Here is a 27,080-nt window from a genome sequence, read left to right as displayed (position 1 = left end):
GGTACACACTGATCAACAACAAACACAATGATGACATACAATGCAATTCACGACGACCGTTTAATGTCCTTCCCCCAAAGCCCCTCTTCATATCAGGCCAAACTCGCCTCCCCGGGTCAGCATGGAGGACGACCGTTGCTTCACCAATCGCTTCGACGACCACGCGGGCTCGCCGCTGCCCGGCAGCTCGCGCGAGGCCCTGCTGCCCCTCGTCACGGCCATGCTGGACTCCATCGCCGGGCAGGCCCCCCCGGGCAGCGGCGAGGGCGACGGCGGAGTCGGTGGGAAGCGCGCGGCGACGGTGTCGGTAGCGCCGGAGGGCGGGTTGTACCGCGGGCCGGCGGGCATGGCCCTGGCGCTGGCGTTTGCGACGGCGCCCGACAGCAGCCTCCTGCCCGGGCTGGACGCGGAGCGGCGGGAGAGGTACGCGGACGCGGCGCGCAGGCTCGCCGAGGCGTCCGTGGAGTACGCCGAGAAGATGGAGGGAAGAGCGACCTGCACGGGAGCGGCTGCCATCAGCAGCGGTGGGGCAGAGTGGTGTCTACGCGCGTGTGCGCGTGTGTGATTGCGTGCGGTGGTGCAACGGTTAGCGCGCTGCGGTACAAACCCGGCGACCTGGGTTCGATTCCCACTCACGGCCGAGACCAGTGACCAATATTCGAACTGGTCCTGGGCCTCCCCTAGGTCGGCTCAGCCTCAAATGAGTAGCTGGTGTGGCTTCCCACCACCTCGTGTGCCGTTCCGGGCTTCATAGGTGCTCGCTAACAGCACTTGCCCCAACAGTCTGTTAAAGGCTATATGGGGGATCTTTATCTTTGATGCGTGCGTGTGTGATCTGTGGAGTGGGACATGCTTATTTGACTTTTTAGTGTTTTTTTCTTTCTGTCGTCTTTTCCACATTTATGGTGGATGCCAGCAACATCAAATCTGTAAATGATGAATAATGAAACCCAAACTTTGGACCGTACAGTAAACCCACTGTGCTCTGCACTTCTTCAATGGAGGAGGAACAGCAAAACTACACAACTCTCTCCTGAAGCCCTCGACATTGGCATTTAGCTCCTGAAATTATTGCCAATAGCAAGAATATGACAAAAAAATGCTAACAGAAATTGGTGAATATACTCTATTGATGAATATTAATGAAAAGGCAACTGGCCTGAAGTTGTCTAACTCTTCAGTTAGACAAGTCGGCCACATTTGCTTATATTTATTTCGAGTGATGACATAAGACAACAGGACCATGATGCAGCTCTTGGGGAATTGGCGCCAACGATCCGATAGCCGCCGCTCTGCTTGTCATCCGCACCTCCGATCAGCATGGTTGGCTACGTACGGCGAGAAAGAAGTTCAACATACACACGTACATCTTCTTGGTTCTTTCGGTAAAGTCACGTAGAAGGGAAATAATAAAATAATAAAAAGAAAACATAATAAAATAAAATAATACAATAATACAATAATAATATAATAAAGTAATATATTATTATGTTTTATTTTGAATAAATTTTTTATTATTTTATTATTTCCCTTCTACGTGACTTTACCGAAAGAACCAAGAAGATGAATCCCTGCAGTCACGAAAGCTTTAAATCGAAAGATACACACGTACATTTGACTGACCGGCCCCCTCACCCTCTGACCTCTGACCCCAACACCCCCCCCAAACCCCCGACCGACCGACGGCCACCGCCCTCAGCCAGCAACGGGGAGCGCGAGAGCGGCTCTGAGACGAGCGCGTCGTTCCTGCTGGGCGGCGCGGGCGCCTTCGTGGCGGCGGCGTTGGCGAGCGGCGCAGCGGGCCGGGCGGCTGCCGCCGTGGCCTACGCGCAGAGCTTCGCGCGGCTGCACCGCGAGCTGCCGCGATCCGTCACCGTGCGGCCGCACCGCCTCGGCTCCGACGAACTCTTCGTGGGTCGCGCCGGCATCCTATGCGGCGCCCTGCTGCTCAAGCGCCGGCTCGGCATCGAGGTGAGAGCGGCGGGTCCGTCCGACCGCCTAGCTGAACATTTGGCGTCATCTGGTCCAACACCGTGTGAGACTAGGCTCTAAGAAAAGCTGTCTCGGGTGTGGATCAATTAATTTCACAAGGACAGTGCATACATTATCAGAGTTGTGTTTTTTTTGTTTGCATTCCGGCCGCAGGTATTGTGGTCAATGCAAATATGACTCGTTGTAAAGAAAAAAGGTCTCAGTTTTGTTGCCAGATAACAGGGTAAAAAAACCGAATTATCAAATGCATTTCTCTTCACTGCCCTCTGCTGCTCACTACGTGTAGCCCTTCTGCTTTCGTACGGCTGGTGATGTAGATGCAGAGCAACTACAACAGTTTCACATTCTGATGGTCAGGCCAGACAACCGCGTCAAGAGCAGCGGAGTGTAGACCAGCTATAACTATAAGCCCAGCTGTGACGATATGCATGTATGGTCGGCACCCATTCAAGCACTTTTCAGATTCAACTCATCCCTAGCTTCTGCACGTTGGTGACATCGGGCACATTTCCATGCGACATTTATCGTCACTTTCGTTATGTCCCACACTATTGAGTTGCTCTTCCCTCCAGCATCAATAGTTCACTTGTGGGAAGTCCACCGCAGTTGCCTCCGAGATTGACTCGCCCCAACCACAGGAGTGGGCAATTTCCACCACTTGCTCGTTCGAGTGTGTAAATAGAAGACGAGCAATGCCTCAGTGCGCCTATGAATGGTAACATCACTTTGGCTGTCATCGTCCGAATCAGAATCTGTATTTATAGGTACGGGAGGAATCCGATGAGCTACAGAGCTATTTTTCACAGATGTCCTAGAATTAGGGTCGCAGCCTATTCCACAGACTACACCCGAAAATGTTTCTCAGACAGCCGAGGTCAGGGGGTTGGTAACCAGAATAACAACAAGAGACATTTTCAATCTTGATTTGAAGCTTTCGTGACTGCAGGAATCCATACTCTTTGGTTCTTTCGGATAAAGTCACGTAGATAGAAATACATTAAAATGAAACAAAACACGAGGTTTCGATTGCAACACAAGCAATCATCAGGTGAGAAAACCACAACAAGAAAAAAAATTCGAATTCGAAAAAAAACGTTCAATATTTCAAGAGCCGGAATGAACTGTGTGACGAATACGAGTCGGTGGGTCCTTAATAAGATAACTGTCACGAAGCAGCCCTTCAAAGAGCCACCAACGCACGCGGCTCCAGAGCCGCAGGTTGTCAACTCCTGGCCTCGGTCTATCAACACTTGTGCAGTGTACAGCAGCAAAGTTCAACACAAAGCCAGTTGCAGATCTCGGTACAAACAAATTTCTGCCACCCAAACACAGAGCGCCACGGTGGCGAGATGTTAACTACCTCGCCTGGTATGCAGGAGGTCATGGGTCCGATCCTGACCCTGACGCCTGCTGCTGTATATTTGGATTCTAGATTTGAAGCTTTCGTGACTGCAAGTAGAAATAATAATAGAAATAAAATAATAATTATTTTATTTTATTTCCATTATAATTCATATTATTGTTATGTTTTATTATTTATTTTTACCTACGTGACTTTACCGAAAAAACCTAAGAGTATGTATATTTGGAGTTTGTATGTCTCTCCCCGTGGTCGTGTGAATTTTTGTCCGGGTTCTCTGGTTTTCCCCTCCACATTTTAGACGCAACATGCATTTAGAACATTTGGCTGGTGTAAATTTGCACGCGATAAGCCACTTCGTTGAGCTATCATTTGTGGCCAGGTCACTTCTGAAAAAGAGCTGTTTACCTCAGTAGGCCTTACCTGGTAAGAACAAAAGTTTAGTTTAGTTTCAGATACCAATTCCCGGACTGTCCAGGACTGCTTGGGTCAAACCTGGATAGCTGACAACTCTACCTATGCCTTGAATAAGTACCTGGTTGCAATGTACACGAATCAGCACTGGGAAGACAAAGGTGGCCGAGCGCTATACTTGCCACACCCACCTCCTCGGGTTGGTTATCATAGGTGCTCACAAACAGCACTTTCCACAACAATCTATGTCGCTTTAGTTATTGTCTATGCTTTCTTGTATGTGTGTACTGTATGTATGTATCCCTGTACAGTACAGCTGTTCCTCGTTATTCGCGAGGGATACATTCCGGAGATGATCGCGAATAGAACATTTCGTAGATAATGATATTGGCATTAAATAACTATAAAAAATAAGCTATTAAATACATGGGAATTATCATAAACAGGACCCTGCGGGGTGGGCTGGTAGGAATAATACTAATACCGGTACAGGGATATCGACCGCACACACACGCGCACACACACACACGCACATACGCGCACACACGCACATACACACCGCACGCACACACACACACGTGCACGCACACGTAATGAAGTTGTGTTGCTACGCTTCCAGTTCGCCGTGAATAACGATCCGAAGCCCAATAGCGCCCATTCATCACGCCGCTCGAGTGGGCCGGACACGCACACACGCACGCACACACGCACACAGTCACACATATACACGCACACACAGACACGCACACACACGCGCATACACACGCACACGCACGCACGCAAACACACACACACACACGCGCATACACACGCACACACACACACATACACACACGCACGCACGCGCACACACGCGCACACACACACACGCACCTCTCACCTGCAAGGCAGCGGTCGCCGCTTCTCCTCCCACATCTCTCGTCGCGGCAGCTGTAACGATGGTGCAAGTTTGTTTTTATCATCAATTCCTCCTCCACCCCTCCCCGCCACTGTTCACCCACCAGAATAAATGAGTTCGCCCATAGTCAGTCGATCAAAAAGTTTCGCCGTGAGGCGCCGGAAGCGACGGCCATCTTGTTTAATTCACAGATCGCAGGGGGAGCGGGCGGCCATCTTGTCGGACATACGGACGGACGGACAAACGGACGCAGACGGACGGACGGACGATATAATCTATTGGTGGTCTGGTCCACTTCGTTCCTACCAGTATAACAGTCTCTTTATCTACCATCACTTTATCTCGTCACTTTATCTCTCTCTCTGTGTCTATGCAATCGTGAAGAGTTCCAGATGCTTTTACGCGGACAGCCAAAATCGCGGATAGCACGTTCGTGAATAACGAGGGATTACCGTGTATTTATATCCCTGTGTGTGTATATCCCTGTGTGTATATCCCTGTGTGTGTATGTCCCTGTGTGTATATCCGGTCAGTCGACCCGTGGCACCTGGGTCTGCCCCGTGACCTCCTGTCAGCGGGCGTTCGACACTTCACGTGGCCTCAGGGTGCACATGGCCTGGCACAAGCGTCGTGGTGACGTCACCGCCACTTAGTGGCGAATGGCGGTTGTTGTTGTTGTTGTATATCCCTGTGTGTGTATATCCCTGTGTGTATATCCCTGTGTGTGTATATCCCTGTGTGTGTATATCCCTGTGTGTGTATGTCCCTGTGTGTGTATGTCACCGTGTGTGTATATCCCTGTGTGTGTATGTCACCGTGTGTGTATGTCACCGTGTGTATATCCCTGTGTGTGTATGTCACCGTGTGTGTATATCCCTGTGTGTATATGTCCCTGTGTGTGTATATCCCTGTGTGTGTATGTCCCTGTGTGTGTATATCCCTGTGTGTGTATATCCCTGTGTGTATGTCCCTGTATGTGTATGTCCCTGTGTGTGTATATCCCTGTGTGTATATCACTCTGTGTGTGTATGTCCCTGTGTGTATATCCCTGTGTGTATATCCCTGTCTGTGTATGTCCCTGTGTGTGTATATCCCTGTGTGTATATCCCTGTGTGTGTATATCCCTGTGTATGTATATCCCTGTGTGTGTATGTCCCTGTGTGTATACATCCCTGTGTGTATACGGCAATTGTATCCTAGAGTGGTCACGGATGAGGAACGACACCTCCAATGCCACGTGTTCCGCTGTTTGCCCGGGTTGCCGTCGCCATGGCAACCAGCGATTTGCTCCGGTTGCCGTGGCAACAGGTCCCATTCCCTAATCTTTGGTTCTTTCGGTAAAGTCACGTAGGTATTAAATAAAATAAAATAAATCACGACGTTTCGGGCGCAACACAAGCGTCCATCATCAGGTGGGAAAGCATGGCCTGCTGCTGAGGCAGACTGTTTTAAAAAGGTTTGAAATGGGGTTGAGTACACACATTTCAAACCTTTTTAAACATATTCTTGGTTCATCGTCTTGGTTCTTTCGGTAAAGTCACAACGCAAGCGTTGTGGCCGAAACGTCGTGAGAATAATTTTATTATGTTTTATTTTTATTATTTTATTATTTTCCTTCTACGTGACTTTACCGAAAGAACCAAGACGATGAATCCCTGCAGTCACGAAAGCTTTAAATCGAAATATTCTTGGTTCTTTCGGTAAAGTCACGTAGAAGGGAAATAATAAAATAATAAAAAATTTACAATAACATTTTCACGACGTTTCGATTGCAACACAAGCAATCATCATCAGGTGTGAAAACCACAGCAAGAAAATTAGCATTTTGTTTTTTTAAACATGTTCTTGCTGTGGTTTTCACACCTGATGATGATTGCTTGTGTTGCAATCGAAACGTCGTGATTTATTTTATTTTCTACCTACGTGACTTTACCGAAAGAACCAAAGAGCATGGATTCCTGCAGTCACGAAAGCTTCAAATCAAGATTAAGGTCCATTCCCTTCACGCCAGATTCGCCGGCGTGCAGGAGAAAATAAGTTCACATTACGGAGCGCATCGACCGTGGGTTTGTGATTTGTATGCCGGGATTACATCGTCACATCTCTCGAACGGGCGTATGAAACGTGTTCTTTATAAATCCTTTATATTAAGTTCACTTGCTTGCTTGCTTGCGCGCTTACGACCGTGCAAATCTTTCGGTCGTTTTTTAACCCACTTCCCGTGATCCAATCGAGCTGACATTTTGCACACAGACTCGTTGTGCGTGACAATTTATTTTCGTGAAAAAAAAATTCAAAAATTTTCCACTTTTGGGAGAAAAAAAATTTCAAATTTTATTTAAAATACCAATGTGATAAAAATGAAACTCTTGCTCAAGAAAAACAGAAATGAATAATAAAATAAAACCGATGCCACGCATATAAAGGATTTATAGTGAGAAACTTTGTTTTTACGGGTTAATTTTTTTTGCGTGATGTTTTTGGTTTCATTTTAGGCCGGTTTTTTATTCTTCTGTAAATTATACATTTTAATTCAGTGCTGTATCGCGATTTAACTGTGTCTGGGGGGAATTACATCCTCATCCGAAATGATGGACCCTGTGCCATAGTAATGTGGAATTTGCACCACTGGGTCTGGATTGTGACACTGATATCAGCGGCATTTCATTCTGCATTAGAGCAGCAAGCCACTTTCACTTGGACACATGTCATTATAAAAATGTTCATGATGTGGCTGATAAGGCACACAACTGTTCACTAACACATTCCTGCGGAGGGAGCTGGTAGGAACGTTGGGTTGCTCGGTCAATGGCCAGGGTCAACGGCGGCGTGGTGTATTCCGCAAATGTGGCCGACTGTGAGGGCGGGCACAGGCCGGCGTGAGTAGGTTAAACGTTGAGTTTTATAAGGGCACCACGGGGTGACCAGCCCCTCCGCACCCAGCCCCACCCCTCCCACCCCCCACCCAGCCCCACCCTCCCCACCCAGCCCCACCCTCCCCACCCTAACACCCAGCCCCTCCCCACCCTCCCCACCCAGCCCCTCCCCACCAGCCCCTCCCCACAATCCCCTCCCCACCCAGCCCCTCCCCAGTTTCGGGTGGTGGCGGGTTTAACGACACATTTAGATTTACGCGATCTCACTTTAAAAAAACCTCTATTGATCAAATGATGGCGTTATACAATTGCCATGCCATCAGTCATTCCGAAACACCTTTTGCAAAGCACTAATTTTGTGATTATTATATATTTACAACGTTTAATAATAGAGTTCGTTTTGTCGTAAACATTATCAAAATTGTTTTTAATATACATAAACAATTAAATTAGTGCCGATAATCATGATATAATGATATATATTTTATAAACTGACGATTAGATTATCATGGGATTTCGTATTGTACGACATCGTAGTATTGTCGTATCGCATACACTCGAGTTGCCATCTTATTTCTCGGTCAGCAATTGAGTCTGTTATCAAAACTCTGCAGTCCACTTTGACAAAGTTCAACGCAACATCGGTGCCAGATCTCGGAACAAATCAACTCCTGCCACCCGAACACAGACGCCAATCCCGGACTGTCCGAGTCAAACCCGATCAAAACTCGGATAGATTGCAACCCGAGTGGCAATCCTCATGTCCACCGCTATCCTTCGGTGCCTTGTGCGTGTGTGTCTTTTGATATTGTGCCCTAGATCCTGACGGACGAGGAGACCTCTACCGTGTGCCAGGCCATCGTGGACTCGGGCAAGGAGTACGCGGCACGCAAACGCAAGCCCGTGCCTCTCATGTACGCCTACTACGGCACCGAATACCTCGGCACGTTGCATCGCAGTCCCTTCTCACCTGAGCACCTGCGCTACCACACACGGCTAGTGCATGTATGCATGTGTGTTGACATATTAGTGGGGAGCGACACACACGTGACGATTATCTGAACCAGTCATAGGCCTACCCTAGGTCGACTCAGCCTCAAATGAGTACCTGGTTTCGTGTGTAAGCATCGCTACTGGGGAGAGAAAGGCGTCCGGGTGTAGTGTTGGCCACTCACCCCCTCGTGTGCCGTGCCGGCCTTCATAGGTGCTCGCTAAGAGCACTTGCCCTGACAGTCTGTTCAGGCTATACGGGGGATCTTTGTGTTTATTTTGTTGAACTATGACCACAACATTGCCCTGCCATCACTTCTCATCTTGCTCCACCTTTTCTTGCCTGGAGTCTTCGCCAGCCAGGAATCGTCTGTATGTATCTACGTTGAACTTCTTTCGCACCGTACATAGCCAACCGTGCTAGTCGGAGGTGCGGGGGGAAGGGCAACAAACTAAACACAAAACGCAGTTCCAAAGAAATTAGTTTTCAATCTAAGTTTAAAAGTGCATGGCTCCAGTGGCTTGGTGTCAAACTCAGTCGCTGCCCATTCAGTGTCGTGTCCATTGGACTTCACGGCCACCAGCACCTGTGATAATGATGATCATTTCGTATGGCCAAGGAAGAGCAGCTCCCTTATCTGATATTTATAGAGCTAAAATTTATATGGTGAGTACGGATGGGGTATGGGGAGGAAGGTGAGTGGGTACATGAATTACGGTGGATACCTTGGGATGGAGGGAAGGATGGGCCAGGGAAGAAGAGGTGGGTCTTGAGGGAGGAGTGGAAACGAGACAGGGAGGACGCTCACTTAATGTGGAGGGGAAGTTTGTTCCAGTACAAGGGGGCAAGTACGGAAAAGGATCGGAAACGGGGATTGTGCACAAGGATAAGGGGGGACGGTTAGGAGTATAGGAGGAGAGATTGAGAGCGGGCGGGAGGGGATATAAAAGGAGACGAGGGAATTCTAGATTTGAAGCTTTCGTGACTGCAAGAATTCATACTTTTAGGTTTTTTCGGTAAAGTTACCCACGTGACTTTACCGAAAAAACCTAAGAGTATGAGATGAGGGAAGCGTATATACGGTGGTGCCAGGCCATGGAGAGATTTATATATTACCTGTGTAAGAGATTAATTTATAAGCGATTTACCCATTCAGTGTTGTCGTTGTTGTTGGAGAGTTTGTGAATTGCAGATACACCACATTCTAGTTTATTTTTGAAGTTACATGGTCCACGAGGTGCACCCATAACACTCTTTGGTGTCTTCGGTAAAGTCACGTAGGTGAAAATAATAATAAAATAAAATAAAAAAGTTAAAACAACTAAATTGTGAAAACAACTAAATTAAAAGACAATTTAGTTGTTTGAACTTTTTTATTTCATTATTATTTTCATCGACGTGACTTTACCGAAAGAACCAAAGAGTATCGATCCTTGCTGTCACGAAAACTTCAAATCTAGAATGCATCCATAACGCCTAGGCACGCGTCCCATAAACTACCCAGTCCGTGTCTTCCACGTGTGCAGTTGCAATTCTACACATCGAGAATAGAACACCTCCTATAGCCTCATCTACAGAGCAGCGGTTTCCAGGCTCTGGTCCACAAGACCGTGGGAAGTGGAACTGCTGTAGAAACGCTTGTTTTGTTTTTGTAACAAAGCACGAACTTTTCTACTGCACGGTGGTTCTGAAGAACGATTCGAGGACTGACAGTAGCACGTGGGTCCAAAATATGTTGAGAACCACCACTCTCTGTCAGTGGTTGTCAACCTTTTTGAACCCACAAGGCCGCGGGAAGTGGACTATACGATTTGGCGTCATTTTCCATTTTGAAAAAAAACCAAAAGCTATTGGTGGCATGGTCGTCCAGGGAAACACGTTTGAGGGTTGATCGTGAGAAGAAACTCATTCAGACAGAACAATCCAGCGCAGGCTGGCAACAAATAAGAGTCACGTTCAACGCAAAAGGTGATGCGATCTTATTTGCAGACAACCGTCACGAGACACGCTTCCTCGAACAGCCTGGCATGTTTTCAACTCACAAACCAACAGCGCCAGCAATTACAATTTGCAGAGCGTATTGCGTTTAAACGCTAGGGGTCAGGGCAGGGAAAGACGCGAGAGAGGAGAGAGACCGACTTAGCCCGGGTATGGACCCGACGTATGTATTTCTAGATTTGAAGCTTTCGTGACTGCAAGGATTCATACTCTTAGGTTTTTTCGGTAAAGTCACGTAGGTAAAAAATGAAATTTTAATTAATAAAAGTAATAATATAAATAAAATAAAATAATAAATCACGACGTTTCGGAGGCAACACAAGTCTTCGTCATCAGGTGGGACCGTCACAGCTAGATTTACTGTATCAAGTGAGGCAAAGATTCCAAGATACAAGCTCTTAAATACAAGTTAAGGGGGGAGGAGGGGGGGAGGGGCTTATCTGAATGTGGTAGCCAATGAATGGAACGTATTGGGAGGGGGGGGGGGGCTACGTATGTATGTTGAACTTCTTTTGCACCGTACGTAGCCAGCCGTGCAGGCGTTCGCAGTTGAATAGGCTTCACCCTTACTGGCAATAAAACAGGAAGTGTTAAGATGTTCAAACACCAAATAGAAACCTCTTGCAAGGCATCAGATGTGCATTAGCCACACGTGCTTGTGGCAAAACATGAAAACGAACATGCTCTGATAATATACGCAGCGTCTTTGAAACGGATTCGCCTACACCTGAGACGGCCTTCTTCATGGCCTCGTCTCACCGGTGTCAGACCAAAGATTGCCAAAAGGCGGACAGTCCAAAGACAATGCAAGTATTACAACATTTGTAACTCGAGCAGGAAAATATATTTGGCACCTTTTTGGCAGTATCAAAAATGACGCCTTGCGTAGAGCTATCTATTTGGTGTTTGAACATCTTAAGACCTATATTCTTGGTTCTTTCGGTAAAGTCACGTAGAAGGGAAATAATATAAATATAAAACAATAAAAAATTATCACGACGTTTCGACTGCAACACAAGCAATCATCATCAGGTGTGATTGCTTGTGTTGCAGTCGAAACGTTGTGAGAATTTTTATTGTTTTATATTTATATTATTTTATTATTTCCCTTCTACGTGACTTTACCGAAAGAACCAAGAATATGAATCCCTGCAGTCACGAAAGCTTTAAATCAAAATTTTAATCTTAAGACCTGTTTTATTGCTAGAAAGGGTAAAGCCTATTCTTCTTTTTCAGTATTTTTTTGATAGTGGCAAAAAAGGTACCATCATGCATTACCACCTGACGATGGACGCTCGTGTTGCGCCCGAAACGTCGTGATTTATTTTATTTTCATACCTACGTGACTTTACCGAAAAAAAACAAAGAGTAAGGTACCATAGACACCATACACCCCGTTCCACATCAGACGGCAGCAGCGGCCGGCAGCGCTCGAGCCGATTTGTTCACTTCCTGATGAAGCTCCCGGCACGTGGAGCGAAACGCCGGACATCGTGACGAACAGTACGCGGTACGACCTGGCAACGCGTCGAAGAGCTGAGGAGTCGTTTTTGTTGTTGTCTTTGAACAAGTAGAATGATTTCTCCTGACATCTCACGGGAAATCCAACGAGTGTGCGCCCAAGCCTCCCAAACCACAAACACAATTCCACCCTCTGCAGTGACCCCTTATAGCAATGCAGCGGCATCAGTCTCCAATCGCCCAGGTGCAAAGAATTAAATGTTTGGGGGGGCCCCACCTGTGCCTCCTCCGGGGACCGCTGGTCCTGTGCAGTTGCACCGCCTGTACACTTCATAGCTACACTCCCCACTCCCACCCTCACCAACCCTACCCCAGGCTCAACCCAACAACAATGGGAGGTAGTTGGGGGGAAAAAAAAAAATATTTTCTGGAATTCAGCCCCTGACAGCTTCGGCTGATCTTCTTGGTTCTTTCGGTAAAGTCACGTAGAAGGGAAGTAATACAATAATAAAAATAAAACATAATAAAACAATTCTCACGGTCACACTCGACGGCGAGAATTGTTTTATTATGTTTTATTTTTTATTATTGTATTACTTCCCTTCTACGTGACTTTACCGAAAGAACCAAGAAGATGAATCCCTGCAGTCACGAAAGCTTTAAATCGAAATTTAGCTTCGGCTGAATTTAATGCTGGACTAAGCCACTGGGAAACCGAGTGAGTGTGCCCGGTGCTCCCTTACCAACCAGCGCAGCCGAGCACCGGAGCGTCCGATGCGTTAATGGGGCCGTGTGAGAGCGCGCACGTGTGCTGGCGGCGCTGTGGTTTACAGGCGCAGCTCACGGCCTCTCCTCCATCCTCCTCATGCTGCTCTCCTACCAGCAGCACCTCGACGCCGAAGACCGAGAGCTCGTGTGGAGGACCCTGGACTTCCTGGCCGAGCAGGAGCGCGACGGGAACTGGGCGGCTGAGCTCATGGAGCCCGCGGCGCACGACAAGAGCCTGGTCCACTGGTGTCACGGCGCGCCAGGTCAGAGTGCGTCGCGGGCCGATCGATCAATTGGCCGGTCGGCTCAAGCTCGCGAGTTTGACCGGCACGAGGGGCACGCTGGGTGGCGGTCGCGGTGGTGGCGGTGGCGGTGACTACGTTGCACGCGGCCTGGAATGCCAGCACTGTGGAGGCGGCAGCGAGGGTCGGTGGGTCGCGTAAATGCGGTGACACTCCCTTGCGGTGGGTCGTCAAGGATGGAGCCACCGCCTGAAGAGAGAAGGCGGCACAGGAAAGCGTGGACTCTGCATGCGTGGGTTGTTCTCCCACGCGTATGAACACCAATAGGTACATTTAAACAAAAAAATGCCTGCAAAAATCTTATTCTATACGCGCCTCGGTGTTTGTGGATTGTGTGGCGTTGCGTGATACAGTTGCATAAATTACGCTACTATATAAACGCAATGTTATCATCTGGGGCAGCGTGCGTAGGCACATTTGTAAGTATATTGACCTTTCGCACCACATGTAGACGACCGTGCTAATCGGAGGTACTAAAGTATGCGCATCTGTCGCTGCCACGGTTTATGAGGTGGCTACGTACGGTGCGAAAGAAGTTCAAAATACATAACGGAAGATCCCACGCCAGGGATCTGCTGCGTCGTCGGCTCTTTTGCGAGGAGGCGGCGGCGTTTGTTCGCGACTTCTTGTGAACCCCACTTGGGTGCTCCAAGCTTCATCATCATCGTGGTGGTCCAAGGCGTAAGCGAGGTGCGGTGGCATCAGCGCCTGTGGCCATGGTGACGCCCCGATCACGTGCAAATTATACTGGTAAGAACCTCTTGGTTACACCAGCCCGCAGGGGATTATTGTGTCTGTCCGTCCGTCGTGCAGGGAGGGGCTGGGTGGGGAGGGAGGGGAGGGGCTGGGTGGGGAGGGAGGGTGGAGAGGGGCTGGGTGGGGGGTGGAAGGGGTGGGGCTGGGTGGGGAGGGGCTGGTCACCCCGTGGTGCCCTTATAAAACTCAACGTTTAACCTACTCACGCCGGCTTGTGCCCGCCCTCACAGTCGGGCATATTTGCGGAATACACCACGCCGCCGTTGACCCTGGCCATTGACCGAGCAACCCAACGTTCCTACCAGCTCCCTCCGCAGGAATGTGTTTTTCTGCTGCAGCTGCCGCGCTGACAATGGTGCACAAGGACAAATAACAAACAAAAACCCAACAAGTTCGTCAACGATAACACTCCGTGTGTGGCCTTACAAGGTAAACGTGTATGATGGGCAACGTTTCGGAGAATGGCCTTTTTTCAGAGCACACAAAGAGACACCTGTTGTGAGGAAGAACCGTTGCCCGAAACGTCATCTATTCAACATCATCGTCATCATCATCATGACTATCCATACGCAGGGAGCCCGTAGTCGGTGTTCGTCATTTGTTTCCACTTTCCTCTCTGTCTTGTAGTGCAAATGTGCTCAAGTAGGGCCACATTTTTAGGGCACCAATCTCTTATGATGTCGTCTTTAAGCCATTCTCCGTTAGGTCTTCCTCTCTTTACGGTTCCTTACATTTTTTTCCGAACAACAACAACACCACACTTTTAATTGTACTGTTGTTGTTCATTCTACACGTGTCCGAATAGTGCCAGTTCCCTTCTCATCACCGTCTGCAATCAGGTCTTCTTCTATGTGCAACCGTTTATCTTAATTCTACCAGTCACCTATTATATTATAAATATTTTAAATTTAAGGTCACGATTTATTCCTATCGATGAATGTGTTGGGTTTTTCTTAATTGGTGCAGCATTATTCTACGGTGCAAAATCTTTCTTTTTTAAAAATCTGCCCACTGCTGGTTCAAGTATTGACTGTGGCAATACCAGTTTTCCATAATAGAGGCTTTTGGGTTAGATCGCGTAAATATAAATGTGTCGTTTAATCCGCCACCACCTGATACAGCCTATAAGTAAGGTTTGTCAAGTAAAAAAACATGCCAATTCGCTACTAGTACAGCCCACCGGTGTGTTGGAGAGTAAACCCACAACATTTACAATTATATTAATTACAAGGACAGCACACCGGCTTGTTTGAGAGTAAACCCACAACATTTACAACACCATTTCTTCTTCCCTGGCTGGACTGCATCGCATCCCCTACATTTGGGTTTCCTTCGAGTGGCAAGGGTGAGGGAGGTTGCAGTCGTGCGTTTGGATTATTTTTTGTGGTGTCGCCACAAATAGGCACGCAATTTCAATCTCGCCTACGGAAAAAAAACACACGTGCCCAAAAGGTATTGTGGGCCCTACCCGTGGAAGACACGAATGAATGAATGAAATAGCATTTGCGATCGTCCTTTACAGCTCCATCGGATGTTTACGTAGCAGGTCAGGCACTGCCCATTATAAGGTCCCATTGTAAGATGATTGGTGAAACCGTTTGTAAAAGTTACCGAACTCATGCTACCAGCGTCAATTTTAATTTGTGCATATAATTGCGATTGTGGCCACGCAACCCAAGCTAGGGACCATGTATTGAACCCACAGAGAGACGTAGATATTGATACAGATACGTAGAGACACATAGAGATGCATGGAAACTCAGAGCGATACATAGAGACATATATAGATGTATATATACTCATAGGGATACACAGGCAAACATTTAAGACAAAGCCACAGTGGACCAAATAGTAAACCCACTTTCGTCTACGCTCCTTCAACGGAGGAAGAACACCAACAAAAAACGAACTCTTCCCCAAAGCCCTCTTATCCTGGCGAGCAGATCTCCACATTGGCATTTAGCTCCTGAGCATATTGCCGTCATACGCAAGATTATAAGAGAATATAATTCACGATATTATCTCACGTGAATAATAGTGTGGCTTTAAAAGAAAAAAATATACATACAGTAGGTGATGTTTTGGGCCATAGCCCTTCTTCATATCCCAACATGAGCTTTGTAACTTTACAATCGACAATGCTTATCACGCAAATTCTGTCGGCAAATTATGACGTTATTTAACCGGCACGTTCGGCAATTCCTCCGAAAATAACGTTTCACGAAGCGTCATGCAGTTATTTATGAAATTAATTGTCACATTTGTCATTTCACATTTTTTTTATATCAGGAAATAAAATATGAAGAAGGGAGTAATGATAACCACGAAACGATGATGTTTTGCAAAACGGATGACACGATTATCGTGGGGTTTAAAATTATATCAAGTATCGTAGCATCACAGCGTCGTGTTTCCATCATTCTGAGTTGTCATTGCAGTGATTGGCGCAAACCAAAACTCTCTTAGAATGAACAAAAAAAACACTCCAACACATTCGTCAATAATGCTGTGACCTTAAAATACAAAGTTAGAATTTGTCGACGTTTCAGGCAATGGCCCTTCTTTGCCACCTGCTATTTTTTCCTTTTAAGGATGTTGTTATTGACGGAGCGTGTTGAGTTTATTTGTTGATATTTGTGCTTGTGCACCACCGCCAGTGCGGCAGCATTGACCACGCAATTTGTCGGAAGGGAACATTGCGATGGGGAAGAAGCAGCGAGGATTTCAGAAATTGATTCGCCAATCCATACCGCCGGAACGGTAATCATGCATACTGAGCGCACGAGTGTCCTTGAGAGAAAAGCCATTTGAAAGAACGACTGGCAGAAGTGGATAAGGACTTAGCGCTGACCTCAAGTGGTCTCTTGGCATTAATGAGCCAATATTGACCACGGAGATAATGATTATGACCCTGAAAGGGAATCTGAATAATTATTCCCGGAGTGACTTACTTGGGCGTGGGGGGGGGATCGTGCGCATCAACCTCCCCACACCGCTGAAGATGGTCGTGGCATCGCACGGGTGCGGTGCTCGCAATTCACCCAAACCGCGTTTCACAGCCACCAGCGCCGTTTTGCTGCCAGGTTCGTCGCGATTTAAAGCGCGGCGACTCGCCGGCACGCGCTCGCACGGTAACGGCGCGCGGCGAGCCCCGGTGACCGCGCGCGGATTAACGGGCAAGTGGATTGAGTGTGCTTTTTCGGGCCATTCAATTACTGGGCACTTTGGTCCGGCCTGATTTGGTCCATAAACGGGCGCGGCTTACCAAGGTATACATTATACATTAACGGAGAGCGGAGCAAAGTCGTGTGCTTGCCTTGTGAGTCGGACTGAACTCAAAACACCATGCTTCTGTATAAAGAATTAGGCAAATTAATATTTTTGTTTTATTTAACGACAAGCCCTCTGTTTATATTAATCATCATCCATAATAATAATCATCATCCATAAGAGGTTTTTTTGGGGTTAGATCGCGTAAATATAAAAGTGTCGTTAAACCCGCCACCACCCGACACAGCCAACTTGTAAAGTTTGTCACGTATGTAATAACACGCTGGTCCTTTTATTTCACTTCTTGCAGTTCACAAACACTCCCCGTTGCTGGCCGGCAACGGGAAGCGGGCAGACAGCCACCAGAGACACACCGCCATGTGGCACCCGGAGCCCCACTCGCGCGTGGCCTCTCTCTCTCTTCGTTCCGTGTCTGACCACGTGTCTCTCCTCTCTCCCCTTATTTAACGCCTGGGTCACGTGGTACACTCCAGCCAATCCTCAACAGCCTGCGCCGAATGTTCCAGATTCCCCATCAACTCCCGGGACCACGCCCCTGACTTGTCTTCCCATTGGCTGAGGCCAAGACCAGCAAAACCAATCACCTAACTGACATCCCGTGATCACGCCGAGGCCATGCAACCAGGCTCTCCCCCCATTGGCTGTAAAGCGGGACCGGCAAAGCCGATCACCACGTGAATCCGACATAGGCTCTTATTACACGTATACAAAACGTGCCAATTCGTTTAAATTTTAAATGTTTATAGTTTACTCTCCAATACACAGGCGGTGTGCTGTACTAGTAACGAATTGCCACTTTTGTTTACATGACAAACCTTACTAGTTGGCCATGTGATCTAACCTAAAAAACTCCCCACTATTATGGATAATATTGCTCGCGAAAATTACACTTTAAACTCAATAATAATCTTAATAATGTCGTTTAGCAGTGGCAGAGTGGTTTGTGCACTGCACTATGAACCCGGCGATCTGGGTTCGTATTGCCGGCCACGGCAAACATCAGTTGCGAGTGATTTCTGAACCATTCCTGGGCATCTGCCTTCACCAGCCCGTGCTGACCAGCAAGGCGAAGTATTATTTTATCTTTATACGTGACTTAACTGAAAGAACCAAAGAATAATTCCTGCAGTCACGAAAGCTCCAAAATTGAGATTGTGGTCAAGCAACCACTATGACCGACATGATGTGGGGAGGCCCTCATTCAGCAGTGGATTGTCAAACGCCTGTAAATGAATCATCGTAATTGTCAATTTAATTCGAATTTCATATCGCTTGAGTTGTTGCTCTGCAGACCGAGAGATTTATGATCAATGTTCAATCGTCGGGTTGATGATGGCATCACTCACCATTTCTCAATTAACGGAGTAGGTCGCGTGAAGGCTGGCATCTCCCACTCGAAAATTATAGTTGTAAAATTATAGCTGTGGCTCTACATCACCATCAGCCATGCGAAGAATAAGATGTTATATGACAATTTAGAAATGTCCTATATACAGCAGATCTCATTTGGTAAGACCAGCAGAGGTCCCAATTGTGAGTTCAATTCTTTGGCATGTGTCGTGACGGATATTTCAAGATCCGACTACGTAGGTCCAGTGCTTGCTGAGCTGCATTGGCTTCCGGTTGCCGAACAAAAACGTTCTAAGGTCGGACTCATTACACACAAAGTCATTGCCAAAAATGAACCACAATACATTGCTGATGTCTTCAAGGAGCATAAACCATCAAGCAAACTCCGGTCATCCTCGCATCGGCTTTTGGCTAACCATGTGAATGTCACGGACTGTTGTGAAGGTCACTGAACTTGTGAGGGTCACTGACTGTGTGGAGGTTACTGACCTTGTGAAGGTCACTGAACTTGTGAAGGTCATTGCACGCTTTCAGATGCGCTTCTGAAGCCGTCTGGAACGCTCATCCTTTCGATATTAGGAAGCCACTGGAGCAATGCACTTTAAACCTAGATTCAAAACTCGTTTCTTCAGAACTGCTTTTCTAGTGTTTAGTTTGTTGTCCTTTCCCCTGACCTCCGATTAGCGCGGTTGGCTATGTATGGTACCTAATAAGTTCAACATACACACATACAACATACACACATACAACATACACATATACAACATACACACATACAACATACACACATACAACATACACACATACAACATACACACATACAACATACACACATACAACATACACACAACTCCTGGCTGGGGAAGACTCAAGGTGAGGTGGACCAACATGAGAAGTGAGGCAGGGCAATGTTATGAACTATAAAACTATTTTTTTTATTTTACCAGGTAAGGCCCACTGAGCTATATAGCTCTTTTTCAGAAGCGACCTGGCCACAAATGAAAGCTCAACGAAGTGGCCTTATCACGTGGAAATGTATATCAGCCAAATAATCTAAATGCATGTTTCTAAATGTGGAGGGATAAACCGGAGCACCCGCAGAAAATCCACACGACCACGGGGAGAACACGCAAACTCCAAATACACAGCAACCGTCAGGATCGGGATCGAACCCACGACCTCCTGTTAATCGGGCGAGGTAGTTAACATCTCGCCACCGTGGTCATAGAGTCCATGCCTGAGAGCTGCTGAGACTGGAGCGTCACTGTGGCGGTGATCCGGGTGCACAGTTCCAGAACAACAACAAAAACAACTCCTGACAAACACAGAAACGTTCACCACTGGAAGTTGACCAGAGGAAACTGGAGCGTGGACTGACGTGAATGAGCAGTCTCGCGATTGGCTGTCGAAACGCCCGGAGATTAAATTGCTTCGGGTTCGGAGAAGCGTGCTCTTGTGGCGAGATCTTTCCTTACCCACGATAATTGTTGATCTATTTAGGCAAAAGCATGGGCAGATAAACAGCATTAAATTGTGAATGATAAACCTGCTCATCGAAATGTGTTCGTGACATTTTGGTGCCCGCTGTGGTGAGCACGCGCGCCGTTCTCGTATTTCTCGCCGTGCCGCTGATGCCGAATGCTGAGCAACAGCTGTAGATTGTACATTGAAGTGGTTGAGTCAGATAATTGCATCGGCAGTAGCGGAGCGCACCGCTGGGATGGTGCCGCATTCGAAAGAATTTGTGAATCGGCAATTGAGTCGTAATACGCTTCATGGTGGTGCTCTGGACGACCGATTCTTTTTTTTTTCTATTTCTTGTCCTCGTCAGCTTTTATGGCAAATGTGTTCGCGGACAAGTTTAATCGACTAACGTATTTATCGAGGCGTTTGGGCAAGGGTGTCGGTCTGAAGTGGTCGTTCGCTCGGATGCATCGGGAGGCAGACTCCAGTAGGTCCTGCGTCTCTCGCGAAGTGAAGGCAAAAGATCATTGCTCTGATTGGCTTGGCCTGCACTGCGGAATTGCGAGGCCTTTCGCTCTCCGACTTCTGCACCGGTCGGTGACGTGGGTGAGGCAGGAGTGTGTGCTCACCCCTTACACTTTTCGACGCTTGCAGTAAGCATGATGCTCAGCTCTCGGTCTGCACGGGGCCTCGTTTGGTCGAGTGAAGGTCACTGACCTTGTGAAGGTCACTGACCATGTGAAGGTCACGGACTGTTGTGAAGGTCACTGAACTTGTGAGGGTCACTGACTGTGTAAAAGTTACTGATCTTGTGAAGGTCACTGACTGTGTGGACGTTACTGACCTTGTGAAGGTCACCGAACTTGTGAAGGTCACTGACTGTGAAAGTTACTGACCTTGTAAAGGTCACTGACTGTGTGAAGGTCACTGGCCTTGTGAAGGTCACTGGCCTTGTGAAGGTCACTGACTGTGAACGTTACTGACCTTGTGAAGGTCACTGACTGTGGACGTTACTGAACTTGTGAAGGTCACTGGCCTTGTGAAGGTCACTGGCCTTGTGAAGGTCACTGACTGTGTGAAGATCACTGACTGCGTGAAGGTCACTGACCTTGTGAAGGTCACTGTGTGAAGGTCACTGGCCTTGTGAAGGTCACTGACCGTGCAAAGGTCACTTCACGCTTTGCTGCGGTGCTCCCACAGGTGTGGCGTACGTGTTTGCCAAGGCGTACCTGCTGTCGGGCGAGGCACGCTACCTGGCGGTGTGCGTGCGCTGCGCCGAGACCGCCTGGCGACGGGGCCTTCTGAAGAAGGGGCCGGGCATCTGTCACGGCGTGGCCGGGAGCGCCTACGTCTTCCTGCTGCTCCACCGGCTCACGGGAGACCCCAAGTACCTGTACCGCGCGCATAGGTAAAGTCGGCACACGCGCGTGCATGCGTGCTCTCCGGATTGTAAGAAGCGCAGCAAAACGAAAAGTGAAAACACCAATACAAACGCCGTTCGCCACTAAGTGACGGTGACGTCACCACGGCGCCTGTGCCAGGCCAAGTGCGCTTTGAGGCCACGTGACGTGTCGAAGGTTCGCTGACAGGTCAACCCAGGTGCCCTGGGCTGGCTGAGAGGACTGGCAGATGCACCAGCTGTGCCCCCTACCGTGCCAAAAATACACACACGCACTCGTGCGTACGGTGTAACCAGTGTTGGCCAAAACATCGCCAAATGCTGAAATTTTTACCCTGTACGCGTCCTCTGCAATATCGACGTTATTGTTTCGTGTTCCATGCCGGCTTTCATAGCTTCCCCGCTAGCACCATTTGCCCCAACAATCCGCTAAAGGCCATACGGGGCGACTTTGTGTTTGCTGCAGGTTTGCGGAGTTCATGTTCTCCGAGGAGTTCAAGGCGGGGTCACAGCCGTTGGACGCCCCGTTCAGCCTCTTCGAAGGCCTGGCCGGAACAGCTTGCTTCTTCCTCGATTTGCTGCAGCCGGATAAAGCCGAGTTCCCCATATTCAGTGTCTTCACGCCGTGAGGTCAAGTGCACCGTGGCCGCTACTTTGTGGCGCAGAGCGAGAAATGACGCCACGCGTAAGGAAGGTGAAAGTCTGTGCCACGCTGGGTGCCACGGTTTAAAGCTTTCGTGACTGCAGGGGTTCAGCTTCTTGGTTCTTTCGGTAAAGTCACGTAGAAGGGAAATAATAAAATAATAAAATAAAAATAAAATAAAACATAATAAAATTATTCTCACGACGTTTCGGCCACAACGCAAGCAGCCGTCCTCAGGTGAAGAACAGGTCTGTCGGATAGACAGCGTCTGAATGAGAAATACTCAAGCCAAGCTTGGTGGTGTTCATTCAGATGCTGTCTTTCCGACAGACCTGTTCTTCACCTGAGGACGGCTGCTTGCGTTGTGGCCGAAACGTCGTGAGATTTATTTTATGATGTTTTATTTTTAACATTTTATTATTTCCCTTCTACGTGACTTTACCGTAAGAACGAAGAAGAGGGTGCCACGGTGTCTCTCTCCCCGTGGTTTCTTCTCCGGTTCCTCCGGTTTTTCCCTCCACATTTAGAATCAACATGCGTGGAGAAGAGTTGGCTGGGATACATTTCCACGTGGTGCTAAGGCACTTCGTTGAGCTATCCTTCGTAGCCTGGTCGCTTCTGAACAAGAGCTGCATAGTTCAGTGGGTCTTACCTGGTCAAGTAAAAGTAGTTTTATAGAAATCTGCGGAAGCTTTACTGCTCCCCCCTTTGGGCAACAACGCCAGACTTCGGTTATCACGTGGGTTGCCATGATATGATGTTTCACGGTACGATATAAATGGTCATGTGGTGATCATGATGATGATTATCGTGATATTAGTTTCCCAAAACGTTGTGTGCTTTGCTGTACTTCCAAAACATTCTTCAACCGCAGTTCATTGAACATAACCCAGCCAAGATGGAACGTGGGACCAACGTTGTGGGAACGTTGCTCTAGTGGTTCCAACCACATGCCAATGTTGGCCTCATATTGGTGTAATAAGACTCTTTGAGACGACTTCTGGAATCCGTCTTTTATTCACTTCGTGTTACATCTACTTCACGCTGCTGGTAGACAACGCGAAGGGACAGATAGACCGAGAGAGACGCACTGCCACGTGGCAACTCGGAGCCCCGCTCTCGCGTGGCTCCTTCCTCCGTTGGTTCCCGTTCTGACCACGTGTCGTTGCTCTCTACCCCTATTTAATCCCCGGGTCACGTGGTACGCTTCAGCCAATCCTCGTTAGCCTGCATCGAATCTTCCAGGCTCCCTCTTCAGCTCCCGGGACCACGCCCCTGACTCATCTCCCCATTGGCTGAGGCCAAAGCCAGCAGAACCAATCTCCATAGCTGTCACCCTTCCATCACGTCAGGGCCATGCCCCCAGGCTTCCCCCCATTGGCTGTAAACCAGGACCGGCAGAGCCAGTCACCATGACAAGGTGTGATACGTCAGTGAGCCGGATATATTCTCATATTACATTGGCATTGGCATATTTACTGGGAAGTCTGGTGTGCATCTTCTCATCATCGAAACTTTACATTCCTTAAGCTTATAATGCCAATGCTGTCGGTTACAGAAGCACGCATCCTGCACATCCAATTAGCACGGTTGGCTACGTACGGTGCGAAAGAAGTTGAACATACATGCATGTTCAATGAGTAACATGGCTTTTGAGAATGCTGTCATAAATGTCAATTTACAAATATTTTGTCAGAAACATGAGCTGTACAAAAAAGCAGCAAGAATATGATATTTTGCAAGATAGACGATACGATTATCATAGACCTCATTTTGCTCGATGTATCGTGTCGTTATCAGCATATTGCGGCAACCCAATTATCACACCGCACTTCAACAGTAACAATGATTGGCCTCGGGCTTGTGAAAATCAAATGTGAACACACCTGGCCGTACGAAGTCCGATTGCATGTTAACTCGACGAATTCTTACCACTAACCCTACCGGGTGTAGCTCCTGTCCTTAAAGCTGTCATGCATTTTCTTGGTTCTTTCAGTAAAGTCACGTAGAATGGAAATAATAAAATAATAAAAATAAAACATAATAAAACCATTAATAATGTTTTATTTTTATTATTTTATTATGGAAATAATAAAATAATAAAAATTTAACATAATAAAGTAATTTATTATGTTTTATTTGTATTACTTTATTATTTCCATTCTACGTGACTTTACCGAAAGAACCAAGAAGATGAATCCCTGCAGTCACGAAAGCTTTAAATCGAAACTGTCATGCATTGTTCAGGACGAGGTGAATCCTGAGCTATTAAATATTTTCAATTCCACGAGGATGTGGTCTGTTACTATGCACCCTAACCCCACAGTGCTATTACCTGTAATATGCCATGGTTGCGAGATGCTAACTGCCTCGCCTGGTATATGGGAGGTCGTGGGCTTGATCCGGACCCTGACGACTGCTGTATATTTGGAGTTTGTGTGTCCCTCTCTCCGTGGTCGTGTGGATTTTTCTCCGGGTCCTCCAGTGTTTCCCTCCACATTTGTGAATCAACACCCGTTTAGAGTGAGGCTTTCGTGACTGCAGGAATCCATACTCTTTGGTTATTTCGGTAAAGTCACGTAGGTAGAACAATAAAAAAAATACGTGACTTTACCGAAAGAACCAAAGAGTACGTGTTTAGAGGATTTGGCTGCTATAAATGTCCACACGATGAGCCACTTTGGTGAGCTATCATTTGCGATAGCCAGGTCGTTTCTGAATAAAGAGCTACATAGTTCAGTGGGCTTTACCTGGTAAAATAAAAACATTGTTTAGTTTAAAATAGTTTCGTTTTTGCGATCGGATTTGTGACGTTCAATCGGCGTGCACTCTGGATCCGCAGCGTAGAATTTGACAAAACGCCTGCCTCAATGTTCCACCATGGGTCTGGTTCTTATCCTCGCATAAAAATGCAAATTAGGCCGTTTTGCATTTTACAATAAAATACCAATTGGCTTCATACTCATTTTATAATGGGACTCGGAAGAGATGCCCGAGACTTTTTTGTTGTTGTATTATCATATGCACTTAATGATTGGTGAACTGCTGACAGGCGACTGAATCTCAAACCCGATCCAGAGTTTGCTTCTGTTAAACCAATGCTGTTGAAAGAATTAACTCCCAGAAGGCCGTTTGTGTGCGCATGTGGCTGATGGGATGTAAACAAAAAAAACCTGTCCTTTTCATGTGGAGGGACAGACATGAGAAGGAGGTGTATTCACTATGAGACCTCCTTTACCAGTGGCAAAATATAGTAATAGGTTTTTACCCTTTCAACTGGTACAAAAACTGACACCTTTATACAAGGCATCATGTTTGCAATAACCACAACACAAGCAGTCAAGATGCAAACAAAAAGAAACAACTCTGATGATGATAATGATATGCACTGTCCTTGAAGTTGATTGGTCCACACCTGAGACAGCTTTTTCTGTATCGGGTGTGGACCAATCAACTTATCATCATCAGAGTTGTTTCTTTTTGTTTGCATCTTGACTGCTTGTGTTGTGGTTATTGCAAACATGATGCCTTGTATAAAGGTGTCAGTTTTTGTACCAGTTGAAAGGGGAAAAACCTATTACAAGGAGGTGTATTGTCTGCTTATTTATTTCGTCCGTTGGATATAGGGCCTGGGACAAACTGTTCCACCACTTCCGCCCTGATTGGTAAACAGGGAATCGTGGACCATGGTGGCGTGACAAGTGGTGTTAGTTTCGGGTCACTCTCCATATGTATGTTGAACTTCTTTCCCACGGTAAATAGCCAATCGTGGTAAATCGGAGGAGCGCGGGGAAGGACAACAAACTCAAAACAAGGAAGCAGATTTAAGAGTGCATAGCTCCAGTGACTTCCTAGTATCGGAAGGGAGAGCGTTCCAGACGGCCGCAGAAGCGCATCTGCAGGCGTGCGATGCGGTGACCATCTTTGTTCGATGGCTAGCAGCCAAAAGCTGCCGCTGCTGCTACTGCGAGGATGGTGGGTATGGAGCATGGCGGCACGAGAGGTTGGCATTGGTATGCACAGGGTTTCTCCACAAGGAGGATTTCTCCACAACTCTGGCTGTCGCCTGATGATGCTCGTTGTAATCACTGGCGAAACGTCGTACTCGAATTGTAAACGTTGTGGGTTTACTCTCCAACACACCGGCGTGCTGGACTAGAAACGAATGGCCACGTTTTCTTTACGTGACAAACCTGACTAATTGGCCGTGTCGGGTGATGGTGGGTTTAACGACACATTTATATTTTAGCGATTTAACACAAAAAAACCGTATTATGGATAATATTGGTTGTGAAAGCCTACGTGTTAAACTGACAGGGTAACTTTCCGTCTGTATGTATGTCGAAGATCTTTCGCATCGTACTAAACCAATGTGTGACCGCACCAGCTAAAGTGATGATACAACGTTCCACCACTGGGTGTCAGACTGCCAACGCTCGTGGACTCGCTCCCAAGTCACACGTTCAAGTATAAAAATAAGAATAGGTTTTACCCTTTATGGCAATAGAACAGGAGGTGTTATAAGATGTTCAAACACCAAATAGAAACCTTTTTCAAGGCATCAAGTCTGCATTATCTTCTTGGCTCTTTCGGTAAAGTCACGTAGAAGGGAAATAATAAGATAATAAAGATAAAACATAATAAAATACAATTCTCACGACGTTTCGGCCACAACGCAAGCAGCCGTCCTCAGGTGAAGAACAGGGCTGAGGAAGAACAGGGCTGAGGACGAAGAACAGGGCTGTCGACAGCCCTGTTCTTCACCTGAGGACGGCTGCTTGCGTTGTGGCCGAAACGTCGTGAGAATTGTATTTTATTATGTTTTATTTTTAGTATTTTATTATTTCCCTTCTACGTGACTTTACCGAAAGAACCAAGAAGATGAATCCCTGCAGTCACGAAAGCTTTAAATCGAAATTTAAGTCTGCATTAACCACACAGAGTACTTGTGGTGAACATGCAAAAACTCTGATGATATATCCATTGTCTTTGAAACTGATTGGCCGACACCACAGACAGCCTTCTTTATATTATCAGAGTTCGTTTGCATGTTCACCACTAGTACGTGTGGTTATTGCCAGAAAGCATTAAAAATATATTATTATTTTTCATACTTT

At 47.1% G+C, this 27,080-nt stretch overlaps 1 protein-coding gene across 1 annotated transcript; it reads left to right on the top strand.

Moving 5' to 3' along the window:
* Nucleotides 1-121: 121 nt before the first annotated feature.
* LANCL3 (LanC like family member 3) lies at nt 122-22,030 on the top strand. Its single transcript, XM_078878124.1, has 6 exons — nt 122-524; nt 1,700-1,971; nt 8,360-8,483; nt 12,824-13,021; nt 21,122-21,329; nt 21,787-22,030. Exons 1-6 carry the CDS (start codon nt 122-124, stop codon nt 21,947-21,949), a joined length of 1,368 nt encoding a protein of 455 aa, XP_078734250.1. The 3' UTR covers nt 21,950-22,030.
* Nucleotides 22,031-27,080: the final 5,050 nt, after the last annotated feature.

Source organism: Lampetra fluviatilis, chromosome 50, assembly GCF_964198595.1.
Source record: "Lampetra fluviatilis chromosome 50, kcLamFluv1.1, whole genome shotgun sequence".
NCBI lineage: Eukaryota > Metazoa > Chordata > Hyperoartia > Petromyzontiformes > Petromyzontidae > Lampetra > Lampetra fluviatilis.
The sequence above is the reverse complement of the archived record's forward strand: the minus strand, read 5'-3'. Positions and strand labels throughout refer to the sequence as shown.